Below are 22,392 nucleotides of genomic sequence, written 5' to 3'. Positions count from 1 at the left end.
TGCTGCCAAAGGTGCATCAACAAAGTATTGAGCAAAGGCTGTGAATACTTATGTACATGTGATTTCTTAGTTTTTTATTTTTAATAAATTTGCAAAAATCTCAAACACCCTTTTTCACGTTGTCATTATGGGGTATTCTGTGTAGAATTTTGAGGTAAAAATGAATTTATTCCATTTTGGAATTAGGCTGTAACATAACAAAATGTGGAAAAAGTGAAGCGCTGTGAATACTTTCCGGATGCACTGAATAGCAATAAATAGAAATAAAGGAGCATTAGAAATTCTTAGTGGCTGCCGTGCTAAAAAAAACCACACCAAAATGCTAGATAACATGAGAACAATTTACTAATCGTAAAAAAAAGAAAAAAAGAAATATAACATTTTACAATATAACATACAAAATATATGAATGTATATAATAATCTTGGACTCCCGGGGTCATAAAGTAGCATATAGTTGTAGACATGTATACTGTCAGTATTGATTATGGATCCATGTATTGCCAATTGTTCTTTATTACTGCCTTATAGGTGAGTCAGTGGCTGTAGGTAAGATTACCCCTAGCACTTGGAGTAGACATAATATCTTCACAATGTAACAAATAAAAATCCTCCACACAGTTCAAACCCTTCCTGGTTGGTAATGCAGCTTTTGGCAAGTTAGCAAATTATCAGATGCCTACAGGTCAAGATTCTTCTCTGGCAGAGAGAGCTAACACCTTAAAGGACTCATCTCAATAGCCGAGTCCTGAGGATTAAATATCATAGAAAAATGTTTATTGTGGATAACCAAACACAGCTCGTCCTCACCATTCCAGTAGAAGTTGTTTAAAGTTCACTACTTCATAGACCTATGGTTCGCAAAGGCGTTCGTCAAGGCACCCCAACGGTCCAGGTTTTAAGAATAGCCATGCTTTGATACAGGTGATTTAAATTTGTACCTATCAGTTTGATTATACTATCTGTGCACAAGCAGGGATATACTATGCCTAAAACCAGGACTGTTGAAGTTCCTTGAGGACCGCATTTGGAAACCACTTCCATAGACCACAGATGTTTGTAGCAGAAGACACAGAGATCGCGGGATGAGGTAAGATTTTCTAATAAGGCTATTAAACGAATAAGAACTATTACAGGGAAACTTGGAAAAGGTAAGCAATGTGGGAGAGAGGGAGGGGTGTATGCGTAATGTTTATCAGTTCAGACTTCAGACCAGCACCATGTTCACTTTTATTTCAGCTGCTCCCTCTGCGTGGTACTGCTGTCCCTAGGAACGGTGGAAGCAGTGTGATCGAGCAGAAGTTTGGTTCCTACTACCAGAGAGGATGCCAATTTTAGTGTGATGATCCCAGGGGGTTCTGCCAGCCTGTTCTCTGACACTGACAACCTGTGGGTGAAGGTGGTAATGTGAGTGCCAATATAATACAACTTTTCCCTTACACTATAACTGTTTTTTTCTATCCTGCTAATGACACCATAATGATCCTTTACACATTTATGACTAATTATATAGCACCATCTCATACTTGCCTACCTATGGGTCTCTCACAGGTGCGCCAGTTTCCTCCTTAGATCAAAAACATGTGGAAGATGAATTGGCTTCTGAGTGAGTCTACAGGAAATGAGATTGTAAGATCCACTGGGGAAAGGGCTGAAGCTCTGTATAATATGTACAGTAGATGGTGCATACTTGCCTACCTGACCCTCTCCATGAGGCGAAACCTGTGGCGAAACACCTTTCTTATCAATTAACTAGCTCACCACATGTGATGGTAATCATACATTACCAGGAAAGTCCAGGAACAGAGCATTGTACATATTATACAGAGCTTCAGCCCTTTCTACAGTGGATCTTACAATCTCATTTCCTGTAGACTCACTTAGAAGCCAATTCACCTACCACATGTTTTTGATCCAAGGAGGAAACTGGCGCACCTGTGAGAGACCCATATGAGGCGGGCACAGGGAATCATATGGAATTCAAGCTCATGGCAACATGGTTGGGTTTAAAACAAACTCCTCACAGCTTGTTGCCGCCATGGCATGAACTTTCCTCCCCAAAACTGTGCATACTCGTGTCATTGGCGGAAATACCAGGATTAGCATTTCTGATATTTATAAAAAAAAATATATAGTTTAATTTTCTATAAATATCCAAAAAGACTTTTATATTTTAGATAAAATATAATGTATAATTGTACAAATAATGGAACTGTATAAGACCACAGTATTAGGGCCACATTCCATTGGAGCCTCATATGACAGGACTCTGTTCTGTGTTAACTGTCTACTTGTCCGGGATGATGAGGTCTGAAGTGGGCGGGATTTAAAAAGCCTGTAGCCAATCAAATGCTAGAAGAGCAGCAGCAGGAGATGCATGAGGCTGATGTGGGAGTGATGACCTGTCCAGCGTGTGAATGTGTGACAGAGGACAGGGCTACATGGTGTGGGCAGGGTCATGATATGTAGAGGAAGGATCACTGGCGTATCTGTAATGGGTACAGGGTGTGTGCTACACCAAGGCTCCTGGGTCAAGGAAATCTATACTGCACCCATTTAATAGCCTTGCAGCTGTATCGCCGGGAAAATGGTGCTGGCACATGCACAGTATAAAAGGAATGAAAAAATTATGTTGGTGCCATTTATCCTATGCACAAGGGCATAAGGGCTTTTTTAACTGTTTTTTTTTTTTATTATTATTTTTTTTCTTTTAACTGGTGAATTGAATTGTAGAATTGGAGTACTAATGGCTTGGTTGATTTCTAATTTAGCTATCGCTTACAGCTTGACTTAGTCAATACTAGAGCAATCATTGCATTTTACAAAACAATAGAATGTCTGTCTTTGTAGAAAATAAGATTTTACTTACCGATAAATCTATTTCTCGTAGTCCGTAGTGGATGCTGGGGACTCCGTCAGGACCATGGGGATATAGCGGCTCCGCAGGAGACAGGGCACAATAATAAAAGCTTTAGGATCAGGTGGTGTGCACTGGCTCCTCCCCCTATGACCCTCCTCCAAGCCTCAGTTAGGATACTGTGCCCGGACGAGCGTGCATAATAAGGAAGGATATTGAATCCCGGGTAAGACTCATACCAGCCACACCAATCACACCGTACAACCTGTGATCTGAACCCAGTTAACAGTATGATAACAACGAAGGAGCCTCTGAAAAGATGGCTCACAACAAGAATAACCCGATTTTTGTAACAATAACTATGTACAAGTATTGCAGACAATCCGCACTTGGGATGGGCGCCCAGCATCCACTACGGACTACGAGAAATAGATTTATCGGTAAGTAAAATCTTATTTTCTCTGACGTCCTAGTGGATGCTGGGGACTCCGTCAGGACCATGGGGATTATACCAAAGCTCCCAAACGGGCGGGAGAGTGCGGATGACCCTGCAGCACCGAATGAGAGAACTCCATGTCCTCCTCAGCCAGGGTATCAAATTTGTAGAATTTGGCAAACGTGTTTTCCCCTGACCAAGTAACTGCTCGGCAAAGTTGTAAAGCCGAGACCCCTCGGGCAGTCGCCCAAGATGAGGCCCCTTCCTTTTGGAATGGGCTTTTACCGATTTTGGCTGTGGCAGGCCTGCCACAGAATGTGTAAACTGAATTGTATTACAAATCCAGCGAGCAATCGTCTGCTTAGAAGCAGGAGCACCCATCTTGTTGGGTGCATACAGGCTAAACAGCGAGTCAGATTTTCTGACTCCAGCCTTCCTGGAAACATATTTTTTAGGGCCCTGACAACGTCAAGTAACTTGGAGTCCTCCAAGTCCCTAGTAGCCGCAGGTACCACAATAGGTTGGTTCATGTGAAAAACAGAAAACACCTTAAGGAGAAATTGAGGACGAGTCCTCAATTCTGCCCTGTCAGAATGAAAAATTAAGTAAGGGCTTTATATATGATAAAGCCGCCAATTCTGACACACGCCTGGCTGAAGCCAGGGCTAATAGCATCGTCACCTTCCATGTGAGATATTTTAAGTCCACAGTGGTGAGTGGTTCAAACCAATGTGACTTTAGGAAACTCAAAACAACATTGAGATCCCAAGGTGCCACTGGGGCACAAAAGGAGGCTGTATATGCAGTACCCCTTTTACAAACATCTGAACGTCAGGCACTAAAGCCAGTTCTTTCTGGAAGAAATTCGACAGGGCCGAAATTTTAACCTTAATGGACCCTAATTTTAGGCCCATAGACAGTCCTGTTTTCAGGAAATGTAGGAAACGACCCAGTTGGAATTCCTCTGTAGGGGCCTTCTTGGCCCCACACCACGCAACATATCTTCGCCAAATGCGGTGAAAATGTTTTGCGGTTACATCCTTCCTGTCTTCGACCAGGGTAGGGATGACTTCATCTGGAATGCCCTTTCAGGATCCGGCGTTCAACCGCCATGCCGTCAAACGCGGCCGCGGTAAGTCTTGGAACAGACAAGGCCCCTGCTGGAGCAGGTCCTTTCTTAAAGGTAGAGGCCACGGGTCTTCCGTGAACATCTCTTGAAGTTTCGGGTACCAAGTCCTTCTTGGCCAATCCGGAACCACGAGTATCATTCTTACTCATCTCCCTCTTATGATTCTCAGTACTTTTTGTATGAGAGGCATAGGAGGGAACACATACTCTGACTGGTACATCCACAGTGTTACCAGAGCGTCCACCGCTATTGCCTGAGGGTCCCTTGACCTGGCGCAATATCTAGTTTTTTGTTCAGGCGGGACGCCATCATGTCCACCTTTGGTTTTTCACAACGGTTTACAATCATGTGGAAGACTTCCCGATGAAGTCCCCACTCTCCCGGGTGGAGGTCATGCCTGCTGAGGAAGTCTGCTTCCCAGTTTTCCACTCCCGGAATGAACACTGCTGAGAGTGTTATCACATGATTTTTCGCCCAGCGAAGAATCCTTGCAGTTTCTGCCATTTCCCTCCTGCTTCTTGTGCCGCCCTGTCTGTTTACGTGGGCGACTGCCGTGATGTTGTCCCACTGGATCAATACCGGCTGACCTTGAAGCAGAGGTCTTGCTAAGCTTAGAGCATTGTAAATTGCCCTTAGCTCCAGTATATTTATGTGGAGAGAAGTCTCCAGACTCGATCACACTCTCTGGAAATTTTTTCCTTGTGTGACTGCTCCCCAGCCACTCAGGCTGGCATCCGTGGTCACCAGGACCCAGTCCTGAATGCCGAATCTGCGGCCCTTTCATAGATGAGCACTCTGCAGCCACCGCAGAAGAAACACCCTTGTCCTTGGAGACAGGGTTATCCGCTGATGCATCTGAAGATGCGATCCGGACCATTTTTCCAGCAGATCCCACGTAAAGGTTCTTGCGTGAAATCTACCGAATGGGATCGCTTTGTAAGAAACCACCATTTTTCACAGGATCCTTGTGCAATGATGCACTGATACTTTTCCTGGTTTTAGGAGGTTCCTGACTAGCTCGGATAACTCCCTGGCTTTCTTCTCCGGGAGAAAACATCCTTTTCTGGACTGTGTCCAGAATCATCCCTAGGAACAGTAGACGTGTCGTCGGAAAAAACTGCGATTTTGGAATATTTAGAATCCACTCGTGCTGTCGTAGAACTACTTAAGATAGTGCTACTCCGACCTCCAACTGTTCTCTGGACCTTGCCCTTATCAGGAAAGCGTCCATATTTCTTTTAAGAAGAATCATCATTTCGGCCATTACCTTGGTAAAGACCCGGGGTGCCGTGGACAATCCAAACGGCAGCGTCTGAACTGATAGTGACAGTTCTGTACCACGAACCTGAGGTACCCTTGGTGAGAAGGGCAAATTTGGACATGTAGGTAAGCGTCCCTGATATCCAGTGACACCATATCGTCCCCTTCTTCCTGGTTCGCTATCACTGCTCTGAGTGACTCCATCTTGATTTGAACGCTTGTATGTAAGTGTTCAAATATTTCAGATCTCACCTAGCCGTCTGGCTTCAGTACCACAATATAGTGTGGAATAATACCCCTTCCCTTGTTGTAGAAGGGGTACTTTAATTATCACCTGCTGGGAATACAGCCTGTGAATTGTTCCCAATACTGCCTCCCTGTCGGAGGGAGACGTTGGTAAAGCAGACTTCAGGAACTTGTGAGGGGGAGACGTCTCGAATTTCCAATGTACACCTGGGATACTACGTGTAGGATCCAGGAGTCCACTTGTGAGTGAGCCCACTGCGTGCTGAAACTCTTGAGATGACCCCCTACCGCACCTGAGTCCGCTTGTACGGCCCCAGCGTCATGCTGCGGACTTGGCAGAAGCTGTGGAGGGCTTCTGTTCCTGGGAATGGGCTGCCTGCTGCAGTCTTCTTCCCTTTCCTCTACCCCTGGGCAGATATGACTGGCCCTTTTGCCCGCCTGCCCTTATGGGGACGAAAGGACTGAGACTGAAAAGACTGTGTCCTTTTCTGCTGAGATGTGACTTGGGGTAACAAAAGGTGGATTTTTCAGCTGTTGCCATGGCCACCAGGTCCGATGGACCGCCCCTTTATACGGCAATACTTCCATGTGACGTCTGGAATCTGCATCACCTGACCACTGTCGTCTGGCAGATATGGACATCACCTTTTACTCTTGATGCCAGAATGCAAATATCCCTCTGCGCATCTCGCATATATAGAAATGCATCCTTAAAATGCTCTATAGTCAATAAAATCTTGTCCCTGTCAAGGGTATCAATATTTTCAGTCAGGAAATCCGACCAAGCCCCCTCAGCGCTGCACATCCAGGCTGAGGCGATTGCTGGTCGTAGTATAACACCAGTATATGTGTATATACTTTTAGGATATTTTTCAGCTTCCTATCAGCTGGCTCCTTGAGGGCTGCCGTATCTGGAGACGGTAACGCCACTTGTTTTTATAAGCGTGTGAGCGCCTTATTCACCCTAAGGTGTGTTTCCCAACTCGCCCTAACTTCTGGCGGGAAAGGGTATACCGCCAATAATTTTCTATCGGAGGAAACCCACGTATCATCACACACTTCATTTAATTTATCTGATTCAGGAAAAACTACAAGTAGTTTATTCACACCCTACATAATACCCTTATTTGTGGTACTTGTAGTATCAGAAATATGTAACACCTCCTTCATTGCCCTTAACATGAAACGTGTGGCCCTAAAGGAAAATATGTTTGTTTCTTCACCGTCGACACTGGAGTCAGTGTCCGTGTCTGTGTCGACCGACTGAGGTAAATGGGCGTTTTTACAAGCCCCTGACGGTGTCTGAGACGCCTGGACAGGTACTAATTTGTTTGCCGGCCGTCTCATGTCGTCAACCGACCTTGCAGCGTGTTGACATTATCACGTAATTCCTAAATAAGCCATCCATTCCAGTGTCGACTCCCTAGAGAGTGACATCACCAATACAGGCAATTTGCTCCGCCTCCTCACCAACATCGTCCTCCTACATGTCGACACACACGTACCGACACACAGCACACACACAGGGAATGCTCTGACAGAGGACAGGACCCCACTAGCCCTTTGGGGAGACAGAGGGAGAGTTTGCCAGCACACACCAAAAACGCTATAATTATACAGGGACAACCCCTTATACAAGTGTTTTCCCTTATAGCATTTTTATATATGTAATCATATCGCCAAATAAGTGCCCCCCCCTCTCTGTTTTAACCCTGTTTCTGTAGTGCAGTGCAGGGGAGAGCCTGGGAGCCTTCCTCACAGCAGAGCTGAGCAGGAAAATGGCGCCGTGTGCTGAGGAGAATAGGCCCCGCCCCCTTTTCGGCGGGCTCTTCTCCCGGAGTTTGTGAGATCTGGCAGGGGTTAAATACATCCATATAGCCTCAAGGGCTATATGTGATGTATTTTAGCCATAAAAAGGTATTATACATTGCTGCCCAGGGCGCCCCCCCCAGCGCCCTGCACCCTCAGTGACAGTTGGTGACTGTTGGTGAAGTGTGCTGACAACAATGGCGCACAGCTGCAGTGCTGTGCGCTACCTTATGAAGACTGAAAGTCTTCTGCCGCCTGTTTCTGGACCTCTGGACCTCTTCAACTTCGGTATCTGCAAGGGGGGTCGGCGGCACGGCTCCGGGACGAACCCCAGGGTGAGACCTGTGTTCCGACTCCCTCTGGAGCTAATGGTGTCCAGTAGCCTAAGAAGCAAATCCATCCTGCACGCAGGTGAGTTTACTTCTCTCCCCTAAGTCCCTCGTAGCAGTGAGCCTGTTGCCAGCAGGACTCACTGAAAATAAAAAACCTAACTTAAACTTTTATTCTAAGCAGCTCAGGAGAGCCACCTAGATTGCACCCTTCTCGTCGGGCACAAAAATCTAACTGAGGCTTGGAGGAGGGTCATAGGGGGAGGAGCCAGTGCACACCACCTGATCCTAAAGCTTTTATTATTGTGCCCTGTCTCCTGCGGAGCCGCTATATCCCCATGGTCCTGACGGAGTCCCCAGCATCCACTAGGACGTCAGAGAAAATGCATTTCCATGTAATGCCATTTGTTTGTACAGGTTTGGGTCAGTTTTTGTCTTCACATGCAAATCATATGATTTTGCTACAGTACTTAAATAATATCCCAGTCAATGTCATGTACAGTAACTCTGAATCTGCAGTAGTGCCTGGCTATCCTGTGCTTGGTTTGTACATAAGAAAGAAGTAGATCTCCTGTGCATACAGTAGTACAGCAGGACAAACACTGTGTGGTCCCTCCATACTGTTTACCATAGAGCTGACCCGCACTGCAAAGCAACATAATGGCAGATACTCAGTAGCGGATCTTGCTACGGGCACGCAGGATTTTTGCCCGGGGCGCCGCCTTCCGGGGGGTGCCGCCTCCGTATCAAGATCCGCTACTGGTGCCCCCGGTCCTCGGTAGATGCGGTCTCTCCCATAGATCAGAGGAGCTGCGCCGGCGGCCGGAGACGGAGGGCAGCAGTGGTCGGGAATCAGGAGCTGGGATGGTGAGTATTAATTTTTATTTTATTTTTGTAAGTGGCACAACTCTACTGGGGGCACAACTCTACTGGGGACACAAACAGGGGCACAACTCTACTGGGGGCACAAACGGGGGCACAACTCTACTGGGGGCACAACTCTACTGGGGGCACAAACGGGGGCACAACTCTACAGGGAGCATAACTGACCACGTCCGTTTATGAAGCCACGCCCCTATTTTTGCCCGGGGCGCCACAAGGGCTAGAACTGTCCCTGCCCATACTGCATACTTGCCTACTCTCCCGGAATGGGCGGGAGGCTCCCGAAAATCGGGTGACCCTCCCGCCCCCCGTAAGAGCAGGCAAGTCTCCCGTTTTTTTAGGGGCCCCCCTGCCCGGCCGCCCACTTAGTGAGTAAAGTGGGCGGTCCGGGCAGTCGATGACGCGATTCTTGCTGAATCGCGTCATCATAGCAACGCCCCCTGCTGTATAATGGCGGTAATCGCGGCATTACATAACAGGGGGCGTGGCTTAAAATGAAGTACCGTGATAACCCCTCCCCTGTTCCACCTCCGCCCGCCCCGTTTTGCCTCCGCCCCGCCCCTTATCCGTGTCATAACCCCGCCCCCCTGCTGAGCCGACCTGGCTGCTCTCTCCCGGAGAGAGCAGCCAGGATGTCGGCATGTATGCCATACTGTACCTCCCAACTGTCCCTGCAGTCAGAGACATGACATGGCTGTGCTGCAGGACTGAGCCCCAAATCCCACCAAACTTGCAATACACTGACCACCCTCCCGCTCCATAGTACCTGGTATGTGGCCCCTTTGGACAAAAGTTTGTGGGGTGTCACCTATTAAAACTGGTAGTATGGGACTATCCTCTGTAGGAGTAATGATAGAAATATGGCATATGATTTATCCAGTTACACAATTCTGATACATCAACTTCTATGATGCCAATCTTACCTGTACAGTAATTAGTGGGCCCCTTCAGAATATCTGCCATTGGAGAATCCAAACAGGGAACAGTATAGGGCAATAAAAATGTTCTGTCTTTGTTATTGCCCAATATGACAGCAGCCCCCTCCCAAAAAAAAAAACAGTTTGGGGGGGGTGTAGCATAACTTATTCTTAAAATACACAAACAGAAATAGTTAAACTGTGTTGCTATATGCAGTGTTAGAACTTTTTTCTGAAATTTTTGAGAATAAGACAGTGAGGTCAGTCCAGTTAGGTGCGGGGCACTGTCTCAGAGGTGCGAGTTCCCGTTTTCTTTGCAAATTTGCATTCCGAATTCATTTTGTAATTCATTTAGAAACTTGCACTGAACCCGTCAGAGTAAACTCGCAGTTTTCTGTTCGCACCTCCCTGAGGGTGATAGTTGGTAGGGATAATCTTTATTTCAAGGTTACATTTTCGGGATACTGTGCAGAACCCCTTGGACACCCCCTACCCCCTTACCTGGTGACTAAATAGGCAATTGGAAGTTTCCAATTAGCTTAATTAGTCCAATAAATACATGTAATTTTTTAAAATGGCAAAAATACCCTAAAATCAACTGAGTTGTTGCTTTATTCACCGCAAGTTTAGAGTTTTTTTTTTTTTTAATATAATAGCTTTTTAGCTTTTTTTTATTTATTTTTGTAGTCGTATCAAAGTAACCCAAAAGTGTTTTATTCCTTTTTCTGCTGCGGGGTACACTGGGCTCCACAAGGATAGACATTGGGGTGTAGAGTAGGATCTTGATCCGAGGCACCAACAGGCTCAAAGCTTTGACTGTTCCCAGAATGCTCAGCACCGCCTCCTCTATAACCCCGCCTCCCTGCACAGGAGCCCAGTTTTGTAGTTGGTGCTGCAGTAAGCAGGCACATAACAGAGGGGCTGCTCCAGGCAGCCCTAAGAAGAGCTTTTTTTGAAGAAAAAAGTGAAGACTACAAGGGCAGCAGCGGTGGTAAATGTCAGAAGACATTCAATGCTGCAGCTCCAGATCTCCCCAGCGGCGCTGTACACTCCCGAGCCCTGGTTGCCGGGTAACTACAGCAGGAGGCTCCGGTTTTCTTCACGTCAGGCACACACGACGGGGGCTCTCCGGGTTTGCGTGGCCGCGCTTCGGGAGGTGGTGAGTGGGTCCCGCAAGCGGGACCCAGTCTGGATCGCGATCCGGCGCGGTCAGTGGGAGGCGGGCCGCGAGCGCTGGCGGTGGACACTGTGGCAGTACAGGCGATCCCAATAGATCACCAGGGCATGGGTGCAGGTCAGGTTTTCTCTCTAAACCATTTTCAGTAGCCCACAGTACCCGGTGGTTTTGCCAGCAGGGGGATAAGGCATAGACCTGAAGCCCCTCCCCCAGCCCCAGGGCGCCATTTCCCGCAAATGTTCCCGCCCTGGAGCTGCATATCTGTCTCTCCCTCACTCCCTGTCAGTGTCCGGGCGCCATTATCTCTCAGCTTCACTGTTCCTGGGACTGCTTGGGCAAATCCTCCTGTGTAAAGCCGCCTGGTTGTCAGTGCTGTGACTTTACATGACACTTAAGTATTCTACCTGCCTTTTTAGACAGTGCTAGTTAAGAAAGAGTGCATTTAGTCAGGGGTTTCTAGTACAATTACCCTGTGATATACATCCAGTTCTTACTATGCAGTGTTATATCTATTGACTATATAGCTATATATATAAGCTAGTCCAGTGCAGTATTATTGTTAGTAATAATCTCTGCATTGTACAAACTGTGACTATCTGTGTGTGCATTAGATAGCTGAGTGGTGTCCATTTTGTGTCTTTCACTCAACTTGCTATCCCTATATTCTGTAACCTGAGGGGGCTTGGTGCTTCAGGTTTTATATTGATATAGGATTTTCACAAAGATATACTTTAATACGTATTTTTCTCTGTGATTTAGTCACCATATCTCTGCTAGTGCTGACTACACTGCGCAGGGGTTTGGGTAAGAGGTATTGTGCTGCTGCCAATTGTACTGTGTTACCTGATACTGCAAGTTATATCATGTCTGCTTCTGAGGGTAACGGTTCTGGGGCTAAACACACTGCCGGTGTTGCTGAAGCCACAGATCCCTATGAGGAGAATATAGCAGCTGTGGGTTCTGGTTCTGGGGGCTCCTTGCCCCCCAGTGGGACTGTGGCAACGGAGGTACATAATGACCCACCGTGGGCCACTTTTTCCACGCTTCTACATACGCTAGTTAATAAACTAACACCCCCTATGGGACCCCCAATGCCGGTACAACCGTATGTGGTCCCTGCAGCTAACCCGCCGTGGGCGGACGATTTATCTGCTCAATTGAAGAAGTTGAACCAGTCCCTGACTACTAAAAAGTCTGACCATCGTTCGCCAAAGCCCAAGGGGTCCTCTAAGCGAGCACTTGTCTCCTCACAATCCACTGCTGTCACTGACACCTCGTCGGATGAAGACGGCACTTACACTGACCCCACAGGTTCTGACTCAGATACTGCTGATGGGGAGGGTAGTTCACATGTGGATGTTCCTGATCTTTTGGAGGCTATTAAATTAATTCTACAGATTACGGATGATTCCGAGCCATCAGTCCCTCCTAAGAAACCAGATAGGTTCAAGCGTCAGAAGGTGGTTAAACAAGTTTTACCTCACTCTGATCACCTAGTGGATATACATCAGGAACCCTGGGAAAACCCGGGTACGAAGTTTGTGCCTCAAAAGAAGATGCTGGCTCGCTATCTCCTCGCACCAGAGCTGCCTAAGAATTGGGAAACGCCTCCTCCAGTAGACTCACATGTGGCTAGGATGGTGGTTTCCTCAGCTCTACCTGTCACTACCGTCACGTCTCTAAAAGAGCCTACGGATAAACGTGTGGAGGGTTGTCTAAAAGCGATTTACACCCTCACGGGTGCTGCACAAAGGCCCACTATTGCAGCAACATGGGCTGCAGAGGCTATTGAAGCATGGGCCTTGGAGTTAGAAGCTGAAGTCTCTTCTGACCATGCTAGACAATGCTTGTCATATATTGTCACAGCTTCTCGCTATATTAAAGAGGCGGCTTCTGATGCCGGTATCCTAGCAGCCAAGGCCTCTACTACGTCAATCCTGGCTTGCCGGATATTGTGGCTGAGATCCTGGTCTGTGGATCTGGACTCTAGAAAAACCCTGGAGGTACTCCCTTTCAAGGGAGATATTCTGTTTGAGGAGGACTTAAATAAGATTGTGGCTGACTTGGCTACTGCCAAAACTGCCTGTCTGCCAAGTACCGCTCCTTCTGTGTCGAAGGCTAAAGGTACTTCCTTTCGCCCCTTTCGTCCTTCAGGTAAAGCAAAAGGTCAGGCATACAACAAGCAGGCCCGCACTTCCAAACCTGGTAAGCCAAAGCCAAAAAGAGCCTGGGCGGCCCGTCAGCCAGCTTCCAAGGCCAATAAGCCTGCCGCATGACGGGGCAGGTCTCCACCTGGGGGATCCCAGGGTGGGGGGAGGCTTCTAGGGTATACCCAGGAATGGTTGAAGACCACTTCAGATGCCTGGGTACGGGAAGTCGTCACTCGGGGTTACGCCATAGCCTTCAAAAACCGAACCCCTCATCGATTTTGCCTGACAAACCGACAAACGTCCCGTTGGACCAGACAAAGGCAAACACTTTGCATTCGGTGGTACAGACCCTCCTGGATACAGGAGTCGTAGTACAGGTGCCTCTTGCGCAGAGGGGCCGGGGGTACTATTCTCCGCTGTTTCTAGTCCCGAAACCGAATGGGTCCTCCCGGCCCATTCTCAACCTCAAGGCATTGAACAGGTTTGTGAAGGTTTCCAAGTTCCGTATGGAAGCTCTATAGTTCTGGCCTTGGAACCTGGGGACTACATGGTCTCCCTGGACATACAGGATGCTTACCTGCATATTCCTATAGCAGCGTCACATCAGCAATACCTGAGGTTTGCTATTGGCAACCCCCATTACCAGTTTTGGGCGTTACCATTTGGTTTAACAACGGCTCCGCGAGTCTTCACCAAAGTTATGGCGGTGATGACGGTGGTACTCCGCTGTCAAGGGGTCAGGATACTGCCGTATCTGGACGACTTGTTAATCCTGGCAAATTCCCCAGAACTTCTCCTACATCATCTAGATATGACGGTCCAGTTTCTACAAGCCCACGGGTGGCTCATCAACTGAAAGAAATCCTCCCTGATCCCTGCTCAGAGCATGGTGCATCTGGGAGCGCTATTGGACACTCACAACCAAAGGTTCTTCTTGTGTCAGGAGAAAGTCCTGAAGCTTCCTTTCTCGTCCGCAAGTGTCGATACACTCGGCGATGCAGGTGCTGGGCCTCATGGTATCAGCATTCGACATGGTGGAGTATGCTCAATTCCATTCTCGCCCCCTCCAGAGACTGATTCTAGCCAAGTGGGATGGCCTGCCTCACCGGATCAGGTCTCAAATGATCTCATTGACTCCGGAGGTCCGTCTGTCGCTGCTCTGGTGGCTCCAGGACCAACAATTGTGCAGGGGCCGTCCCTTCTGGATATCCAACTGGGTCCTGTTAACGACAGATGCCAGTCTAAGAGGTTGGGGCATGGTGCTGGAGCAACACTCCCTTCAGGGTCGGTGGACCAAGGAGGAGTCCCTCCTCTCAATCAACATTCTGGAATTGCGGGCGGTCTTCAATGCATTGAACCTAGCCCAGCATTTAATTCAGAACCGTCCTGTTCAAGTGCAGTCGGACAACGCCACCACAGTGGCTTACATAAATCATCAAGGCGGCACTCGAAGCCGTCTGGCAATGAAGGAAGTCTCACGGATTCTACATTGGGCGGAACGCCATCTACCGGCCATATCGGCAATCTTCATTCCGGGAGTCCTGAATTGGGAAGCGGACTTTCTCAGTCGTCAGACGTACATGCCGGCAAGTGGGGCCTCCATCCAGAAGTGTTTCAACTCCTAGTGGAAAAGTGGGGTCTTCTAGACGTAGATCTGATGGCGTCTCGACACAATCACAAGGTTCCGGTCTTCGGAGCAAGGACAAGGGATCCTCAAGCAGCATTCGTGGATGCGCTGGCGGTGCCGTGGAGGTTTTGGCTGCCGTACGTGTTCCCTCCGGTGTCACTCCTGCCCAGGGTAATTCGGAAGTTCAAGCAAGAAAAAGGAATTCTGCTTCTAGCTCCGGCGTGGCCCAGACGGCACTGGTTTTCAGACCTGCAAGGCCTATCGTCAGAGCGTCCAATTCTACTTCCACAACGCCCAAACCTCCTCGTTCAGGGCCCCTGTGTCTACCAGGAACTAGCCCGGCTGTCTTTGACGGCGTTGGCTCTTGAAGCTTCCGTCTTAAGGGCTAAAGGGTTTTCTGAGGCGGTCATTCAAACTATGTTGCGGGCCCGGAAACCGGCTTCGGCTCGGATTTACTATAGGGTCTGGCATTCTTACTTGGTTTGGTGCGCATCTAACGATTATGACGCTTCCAAGTTTAGAATGGCTTTTCTTCAGCAGGGCCTGGACTTAGTCCTGCGTCTGGCCTCCCTCAAGCTTCAAATATCTGCCTTGTCGGTGTGGTTTCAGAGAAAAATTGCGACCTTACCTGATGTGCATACCTTTACTCAGGGTGTGTTGCGTATCCAACCTCCCTATGTCACGCCTGTGGCTCCTTGGGACTTGTCGGTGGTTTTGGAGGCGTTACAAGAGTCTCCATTTGAACCTCTTGGTTCAGCTGAACTTAAGTGGCTTTCCCTTAAGGTGGTGTTTCTGCTGGCTATTGCTTCAGCTAGAAGAGTGTCGGATTTGGGTGCCTTGTCCTGTAGTTCCCCATATCTGATTTTTCACCATGACCGGGCGGCTCTTCGAACTCGTCCCGGATATTTACCTAAGGTGGTATCTTCGTTCCACTTTAACCAGGAGATTGTGGTTCCGGCCCTGGTCTCTCCTGACTTGTCTCCCAAAGAGCGGTCTTTGCATGTGGTACGGGCTCGCCGTATCTATGTCAAGAGAACTGCTTCTATTAGGAAATCTGATTCTCTCTTTGTTCTGTTTGGTTTTCACAAACGTGGCTGGCCTGCTCACAAGCAGACTTTGGCCAGATGGATTAGAATGGTGATTGCACATGCTTATGTGATGGCTGGTCTGTCAGCTTCTGCTCACATTACGGCCCATTCTACTCGGTCCGTTGGACCTTCTTGGGCGGCCTGCCATGGTGCGACCCTTGAACAATTGTGCAAGGCGGCTACGTGGTTCTCAGTGAACACGTTCATAAGGTTCTATGCCTTTAATACTGCTGCTTCCCAGGATGCTTCCTTTGGACGCCGGGTTCTTGTACCCCTCCCATAAGGAACTGCTTTAGGTCATTCCCAATGTCTATCCTTGTGGAGCCAGTGTACCCCGCAGCAGAAAACGAGATTTATGGTAAGAACTTACCTTTGTTAAATCTTTATCTGCAAGGTACACTGGGCTCCACAAGGCGTCCACCCTGACGCACTTAGCTTCTTTGGGTTGGTATGGCATTAGCCGCTGACACTTCTGTCGTGAGAGTATGGTGTATGTGACTACTAACCGTTGTCGTCTCTTTTCCTGCTACTGCATTGGGCTGGTTAACTAAAAACTGAGCTCCTGTGCAGGGAGGCGGGGTTATAGAGGAGGCGGCGCTGTGTATTCTGGGAACAGTCAAAGCTTTGAGCCTGTTGGTGCCTCGGATCAAGATCCTACTCTACACCTTAATGTCTATCCTTGTGGAGCCCAGTGTACCTCGCAGAAAGAGATTTAACAAAGGTAAGTTCTTGACATAAATCTCGTTTTTTTTCTTTTTTCCTTGTTTTATTCTGAGTAAAAATGAAAAATAAATAAATAAATTATTTTTATAATTATTTAACTTATTTTTTTATATGCACAAATCAGCTTATTATCACCATTTAAAAACCTCCAATACTTTCCTCAAGCCCACTATATGATTCTGCAAATTACATTTTAACTTTTTGTGGGTCCTGGAAGGTCACCCACTTTTCATGCATTTTTCTCACAACTTATTTGGCAGACAATTCACAAACCCGAGCTGTGAGTACTGCAAATAGGCATTTTTAATTGGATTGCAGAATTTTCGGGTGCTCGCATTCGTGCAGAGTCTGCGAGTTTCAGAAACAAAGTCGCATTCGGTAACTCACATCTAATTGGATTGACCCCAATGAGTTAATGATGACATAATATACTTACCACGTTGTTACATTTGGGGGTAGCTTTCCTGGACGATGTTTGCACCTACATTTCTTAGTGCAAGTGGTGTCTACATAGAAATCTTTCCATATTGTGGGAGGCGGTTCTGCTGGTGCAGGATCCTGAGTTTTCTCATCCAGAATTATGTTGTCAGTCTGAGTTTGTGTACACGCAGTGAGTTCATCAGATGCTGCTTTCTTCACTACTGGGAGAGACTGAGCTGAGTGTTTAGAATTTGTAGATTCCTCTGTTTGTATCTGTGTCAAATGAGGATCAATAGGTAATGGTTTATTCCAATCAGAGACATTAATCTGGTGCTTCACTAGAGTTTGGTCAATTCTCCCAGTCTGTGGTGGGAAGATGTTTGTTTGTGGGGCAGCCTTGTCTTTAGGCGGCTTCCGTGGGGATTTTCGTTGGCCGCGGGGCTGTTTAATTGAATGCCCCTTTGATGATGCAGATTTCAGAGTTGATAGATCCTTGGCTTGTGGTAGTACAGCTTCCACTTTTTTCTTAGGTATCGCTCCAAGTTTACTAAAAGTAGTGGCACAGTCAGTGACTTCCTGCGTAGACTTGCATTGCTTTGAAACTGGACTAGTTTTAGACAACACTCCTTGCTTGTCAGTTCCGGCAAAAGAGCCAGGTCTGTGTTCTGGTGGGTTCCTAATGGAAGAATCTGTAAAGTTCTCAGGAATAAGATCTCTTGGCCTAGATGTGATTATGTCATGTACCTTTTCTTGGTCCTTTCTGTGTAACATATCTAAGTGTTCTGGCACAAAGGCTTGAGTCTTCTCCTCTCTATTACAAGACTCACTGACTGTGAAATATTCCTGTGGCATTTTAGGGGGAGAAATCCAGTCATATTTGGGCTTTTCACCTGTGTATGTAAAACACAGTGGACTCACAGGTCTGTTTGAATCCACTGGTGCTTGCTTAGTGTCCTCTGTCTTTGGGTTTGTAGTGGTCATCTTCTCCTGCAAGTTCTCTGATTTTCTATGATAGATTCCTCCAAACTTATTGCTGAATTGCGCTCTCTTTATTATCTCTGTATTCTGAACCCCTTCCTGCTTCTCTGCACTGGTTGTTTCCTGACCTCTAGTGCATGTTTGCTGCATTGTCAACATTTTCTCACCTCTAAAAAGAGATCTAAGCCTGGTTGCAACCACTGAAGCATCCTTCTGTTGTGTGCCCACAGGCCTAGCATCTGAGAGCTTCTGAGGAGGCATTACTGGTAAGCTGTGCTTGAGGATATCTGCATATGAGAAACCTGTTGATGGTGCTAATTGTGTGGCTACTGGCAGTTTTGTTTTGGGCTGATACATCCTGAAAGGCTGATATTCCCTTGGTGAGGGCTTCATAAGATCTGATGTGTCAGCTGGTTCTCGTTTAATGTTTTCAGTTTCTGCGCCCATAATGTCCATAGAGGGTATAATACTGGGATGAACTTTGGTAATTCCCACTTGTAATGCAGGTGATGGTTTTGCAACAAATGTCTGAGCTTTATCCTTTTCGCCCACTGTCCGGCTACCATCTAATAGAGTGGCTGCATCATCTGCTTTATGCAATGTTCTGCTGGTACACATCTGGCTATTGTGTGAAAGCATTACAGATGGAAAAGTAGGCACCTGTGGCAACTTGGCAGCAGTATCCTTAAATGTCGGGTCGCCTGCCGCTTTCTTTTTGCCCTCAATGTTATCTTCTTTTTTCACCATCATTTCTGATGGTGGAATTTCAGACCCTGTAAAACTTTTTTCTTCTTGCCTCTTTTCCAAAGTAGGTACATCTATAAATTGGCATTTGATATTAGTGTCTGGATGTGTTATCGGTGGTGATTTGCATTCCACTGATTCAAAGCTGGCCCCTTCCAGAGGAATATGTCTAATGCATTCCTCTCCTATGTCTTCTGCCATGGACCCCAATAACACTTGCTCTTCTTCTACATGTTGCATTAACAAACTTTTAGCGCATACATCAGAGGCTTTCACCACCTTTTGCTTTAAGATTTTCTTCTGGTTTGGCCCTTGACTTGCGCCAGATGATGTATTACCCATTTTGACTGCTCACTATACACCTAGACAGGACAACAAAGAATGATGTGGTCAGTACCTTTAGAACATACTGTACAAATGAAAACAATTATACAGATGTGTCCTCGAGCACCTATCATCAAATTGTGTCAAGCAGCCCCATTTAGTGCGTCATGGACTTTGTGACTTAGTCACTGCCATGCGTCCCACCAGGGACTTTTTAAAAAATGAGTGACTTTTTCAGTCTTATTCACATCACTAGTGTGAGAAAAGAGCAATGCAAGGGTACCCTGACTACTGACACCGACAGATTAAGTAGCTTCATTAGCCATTAATTTGCTATTCTGGGTAGAAAGGCAACAGACAGAGGTCCGATATGACTGGTGACATCATAGTGCTTAACCTGAAAGTTTATACCAATTGCTTTGGGACAAAAATATTACTCCTTAGTACCTATGACACTACAAATTAATAGGTGTCCGGCTTTAATGTCAAGAAGACGTAAAATTCAGGAAAACAGTATGAAATTATGGGAATCGCCGGGGGTCTAAATTGCCCCATGTGATGCAAAAAGGCTAGGTAGATGAGTAGACATCTGTATAGGTGATTTTCTACTATTTATAGTAAACATTTAGCTGAACATGGTTAGAGGGTTAGAAGCTCAGTCGGTGATGGTGAAAGTTAGTAGGTGAACCAGTAACCTGCATACTGTACAGTGTTTGCTTTCTATCAGTTTGCTAGGAAACAGCGCTGTCACATACTGCTATGCCTCCATGCGTCTGCAGATCAGAACAGAGAACGGTAGCAATCAACTCATCCCTAGCCACCTGTGACCACTGCAATGTCTTACAGCACTTCTGGTGTCCCCTCACACATGCCTCAGCTCTTCATAGGTCCCCATGGTGTATTCCCCCAGATGCTGTACCAGAAATATGTCCAGCTCTTTATGTTATTTATTAGAATTATGGCCTTGCTCTTTTCCAGGGTGAGTGCAGTGCACACCAACCATCCTAACTCCCTCCCCTTCTGTGTCATTGGTCATCATTGTTGCTTTGAATGACGGTCAGTCCCAAAGTGTGTGAGCCTGAAAATGAGCTTATCACTAGAGGCTCAGATGTTTTTAGTGAACCTTCTGTTTCATAGTGCAGGTGAATGTGATGCAAGAAGTAGAGACTCTAGAGGAGGATAGAACTGTATCATAAGGGACAATGGTGAATTGTTGACTGAAGAAGAGGGGGCGTGCATTAGGGAAGCCAATCCCGGGATCGGGATCGGCGGGATCCAGGGATTTAGGCCCCAAAATGGCCAGGATTCAATCCCGAGATTGGAAGCTCCAATCCCGGGGATTGAGGGATCAGTGTTGAGTGTCCTCAGGATGCTCAGACGCTGCCCAGCTTCCTGCTCCTGGCTCCCCCGCGCAGTGTGACCTGTGACTGTGAGGTCTTGCTGCGCTGTCAGCAGTTGCAGAGCCGGAAGGTACTGCAGTCTTCACCCGCCGCCTCCTCCCGGCTCCCCCTGCACTCACCCGCCAGCTGCTCCCGGTTCTCCCTGCACTCACCCGCCGCCTCCTCCCGCATGCAGCCTGCTCCCTCTGCATTCACCCGCCGCAGGTTTGTAAGTGTATTTATGTCTGCGGGACAGGGCGTGGGGGACAGCTGGACACAGTTAAAAGCCATTCCTGTGTATCCCAGGAATTCTGGGATTGACCATTTTTCAATCCCGATACCTGGGATTGAAAAAATGGCCCGGGATTGGCCTCCCTAGCATGCATATACATAAATGATATTTACACAGTGGAATGTGAATATTTTTCCTAACTGGTGAGATGAGCACATGTTTAAATGAGGAAGCAAATGTACCTGGGAGAGACAGGCTGAGGAAGGAGCCTGCTATGAGAGGGCAGGGAAGTTTGGAGGGAATAAGGTTGAGGGGCAGTTTGTGTTGAGATGAAGAAAAGAGACTTTAGGGACTATTTACTAAGGTTACAACCGGGTGCTTCTGATCATGCTTAGGCCCAATATTTAAAAGGGCATTGTTTTTACATCCCAATGCTTTGTATTGTAAATAAACCGCTTTGTCTTTCACTAGAGAGAATGTGCAGAGGGTGGAATCAGGAGAAAGTGGATGGAATATGCAGCATTTGGCATGAGGAAATAGCCTGTAGTAGAATAATGTTGATATTTGGTTGAAATAGATGACAATATCAGGGGCAGGGGGGGGGGTGGGGGGGGCGGGGGGGGGGGGGCTGGTGGAGTCAACACCCAAAAGACTGGGTGGATATTAGAGATGTGAAATATGTTTGTTTGGAAGGTGAAGTGCTATAAGATGAAAGGATGAATGTGTATAGTGGAGGAAGTCGGCATAAGAGCAAGTTTCATCCAGTAGTGAGGAAATATCAAATGCTTGAGAGAGAAGTGTGGGGGCAGTGAGTAGGAGGGAGAGAAGGACAAGTGAGTATGTGCACTATGGAAGGATGTGAGAGATGTAGATGTAAGTGGTATAGCATGGGTATGTAGCGACAAGATGGAGGAACTACAGTATTAGACCAACCTGTGCCAGACAGTGGAGAAGGTGGGGTAATCTGTATCGCCCTCTGGCTGCAGTTAGTGGTAGGCCGTTGCTGCAGCTTTGACCTGATGTCCAGGATGTTGACAGTTAGGCTATGTGGACCGAACTGAGGTGGTGGCAGCAGCAGCAGCAGCAGCAATTCCAGCTGAGCTCACTGAGCAGGTGCAGAGACACTGGGACAGCAATGACAGCTGGGCTTTGTGGGTCCAGTAGCTGAGTGGAGGTGGCTTTATTAGTATTATTTTGAGGTGAAGCCATACCTCAGCACTACTGTGTCAGCTACCAACAATACCCGCAAATATACAGTGATTTATATTTGTAAGAATAAGAGAAAGTGGGAGGGCAGGCACTGAGCAGACCAAATGTGCAGCTAGCTAAATGCCCTCCGCATGCCACAAAGTATGTGTGCTGCGTGTTACCCAATGTCCCCAGGTCTGGGCGCTCCCTTGCCTTTGTTTGTGTTGGTATAAGAGTGCGTTTCTGCCCTTACTCCTAGATTGTTCCTCTAGGGAGGCTTCATTCCCTGACCAAGATGGCCGCTGTAGATAGTACTGTGCATGTGCTGCTCCATCTTGTTACTGTGTAGAGTGACATAGAGATCCTGCATTACCTGCTCTTTTATCGTTGTTCCAGCACCCTGCACTGCTACCTGCACCTTGTATACAGACACTGGCTGATGAGCTGCTACAACCCCGCTTTGCTACAAGCTCTACTTCATGTTTTAACCAGTGTAAC

The 22,392-nt window shown here is 47.3% G+C and overlaps 1 protein-coding gene across 1 annotated transcript; it reads right to left on the bottom strand.

The window, feature by feature from the left end:
- Positions 1 to 327: 327 nt before the first annotated feature.
- Positions 328 to 21,765, bottom strand: LOC134949188 (uncharacterized). Its single transcript, XM_063937633.1, has 3 exons — positions 21,640 to 21,765; positions 17,066 to 19,133; positions 328 to 1,386 (listed from the first exon to the last, which is right to left on the bottom strand). The coding sequence occupies exons 2-3, from the start codon at positions 19,111 to 19,113 to the stop codon at positions 1,230 to 1,232; spliced, it is 2,205 nt and encodes a 734-aa protein (XP_063793703.1). The 5' UTR covers positions 19,114 to 19,133; positions 21,640 to 21,765; the 3' UTR covers positions 328 to 1,229.
- Positions 21,766 to 22,392: the final 627 nt, after the last annotated feature.

This window comes from Pseudophryne corroboree, chromosome 8 (assembly GCF_028390025.1).
Source record: "Pseudophryne corroboree isolate aPseCor3 chromosome 8, aPseCor3.hap2, whole genome shotgun sequence".
In the NCBI taxonomy this organism is placed as follows: domain Eukaryota; kingdom Metazoa; phylum Chordata; class Amphibia; order Anura; family Myobatrachidae; genus Pseudophryne; species Pseudophryne corroboree.
This window is presented reverse-complemented; position numbering and strand designations above follow the sequence as displayed.

What these genes read in the sequence shown, in the direction of transcription:
- LOC134949188 (XM_063937633.1), bottom strand. Translation starts at nt 19,113, where the DNA reads ATGGGTAATACATCATCTGGCGCAAGTCAAGGGCCAAACCAGAAGAAA. An exon ending in CCCCCAAATGTAACAACGTG is followed by an intron (nt 1,387 to 17,065) that starts GTAAGTATATTA and finishes CTTCACCCACAG; the next exon opens with GTTGTCAGTGTCAGAGAACA.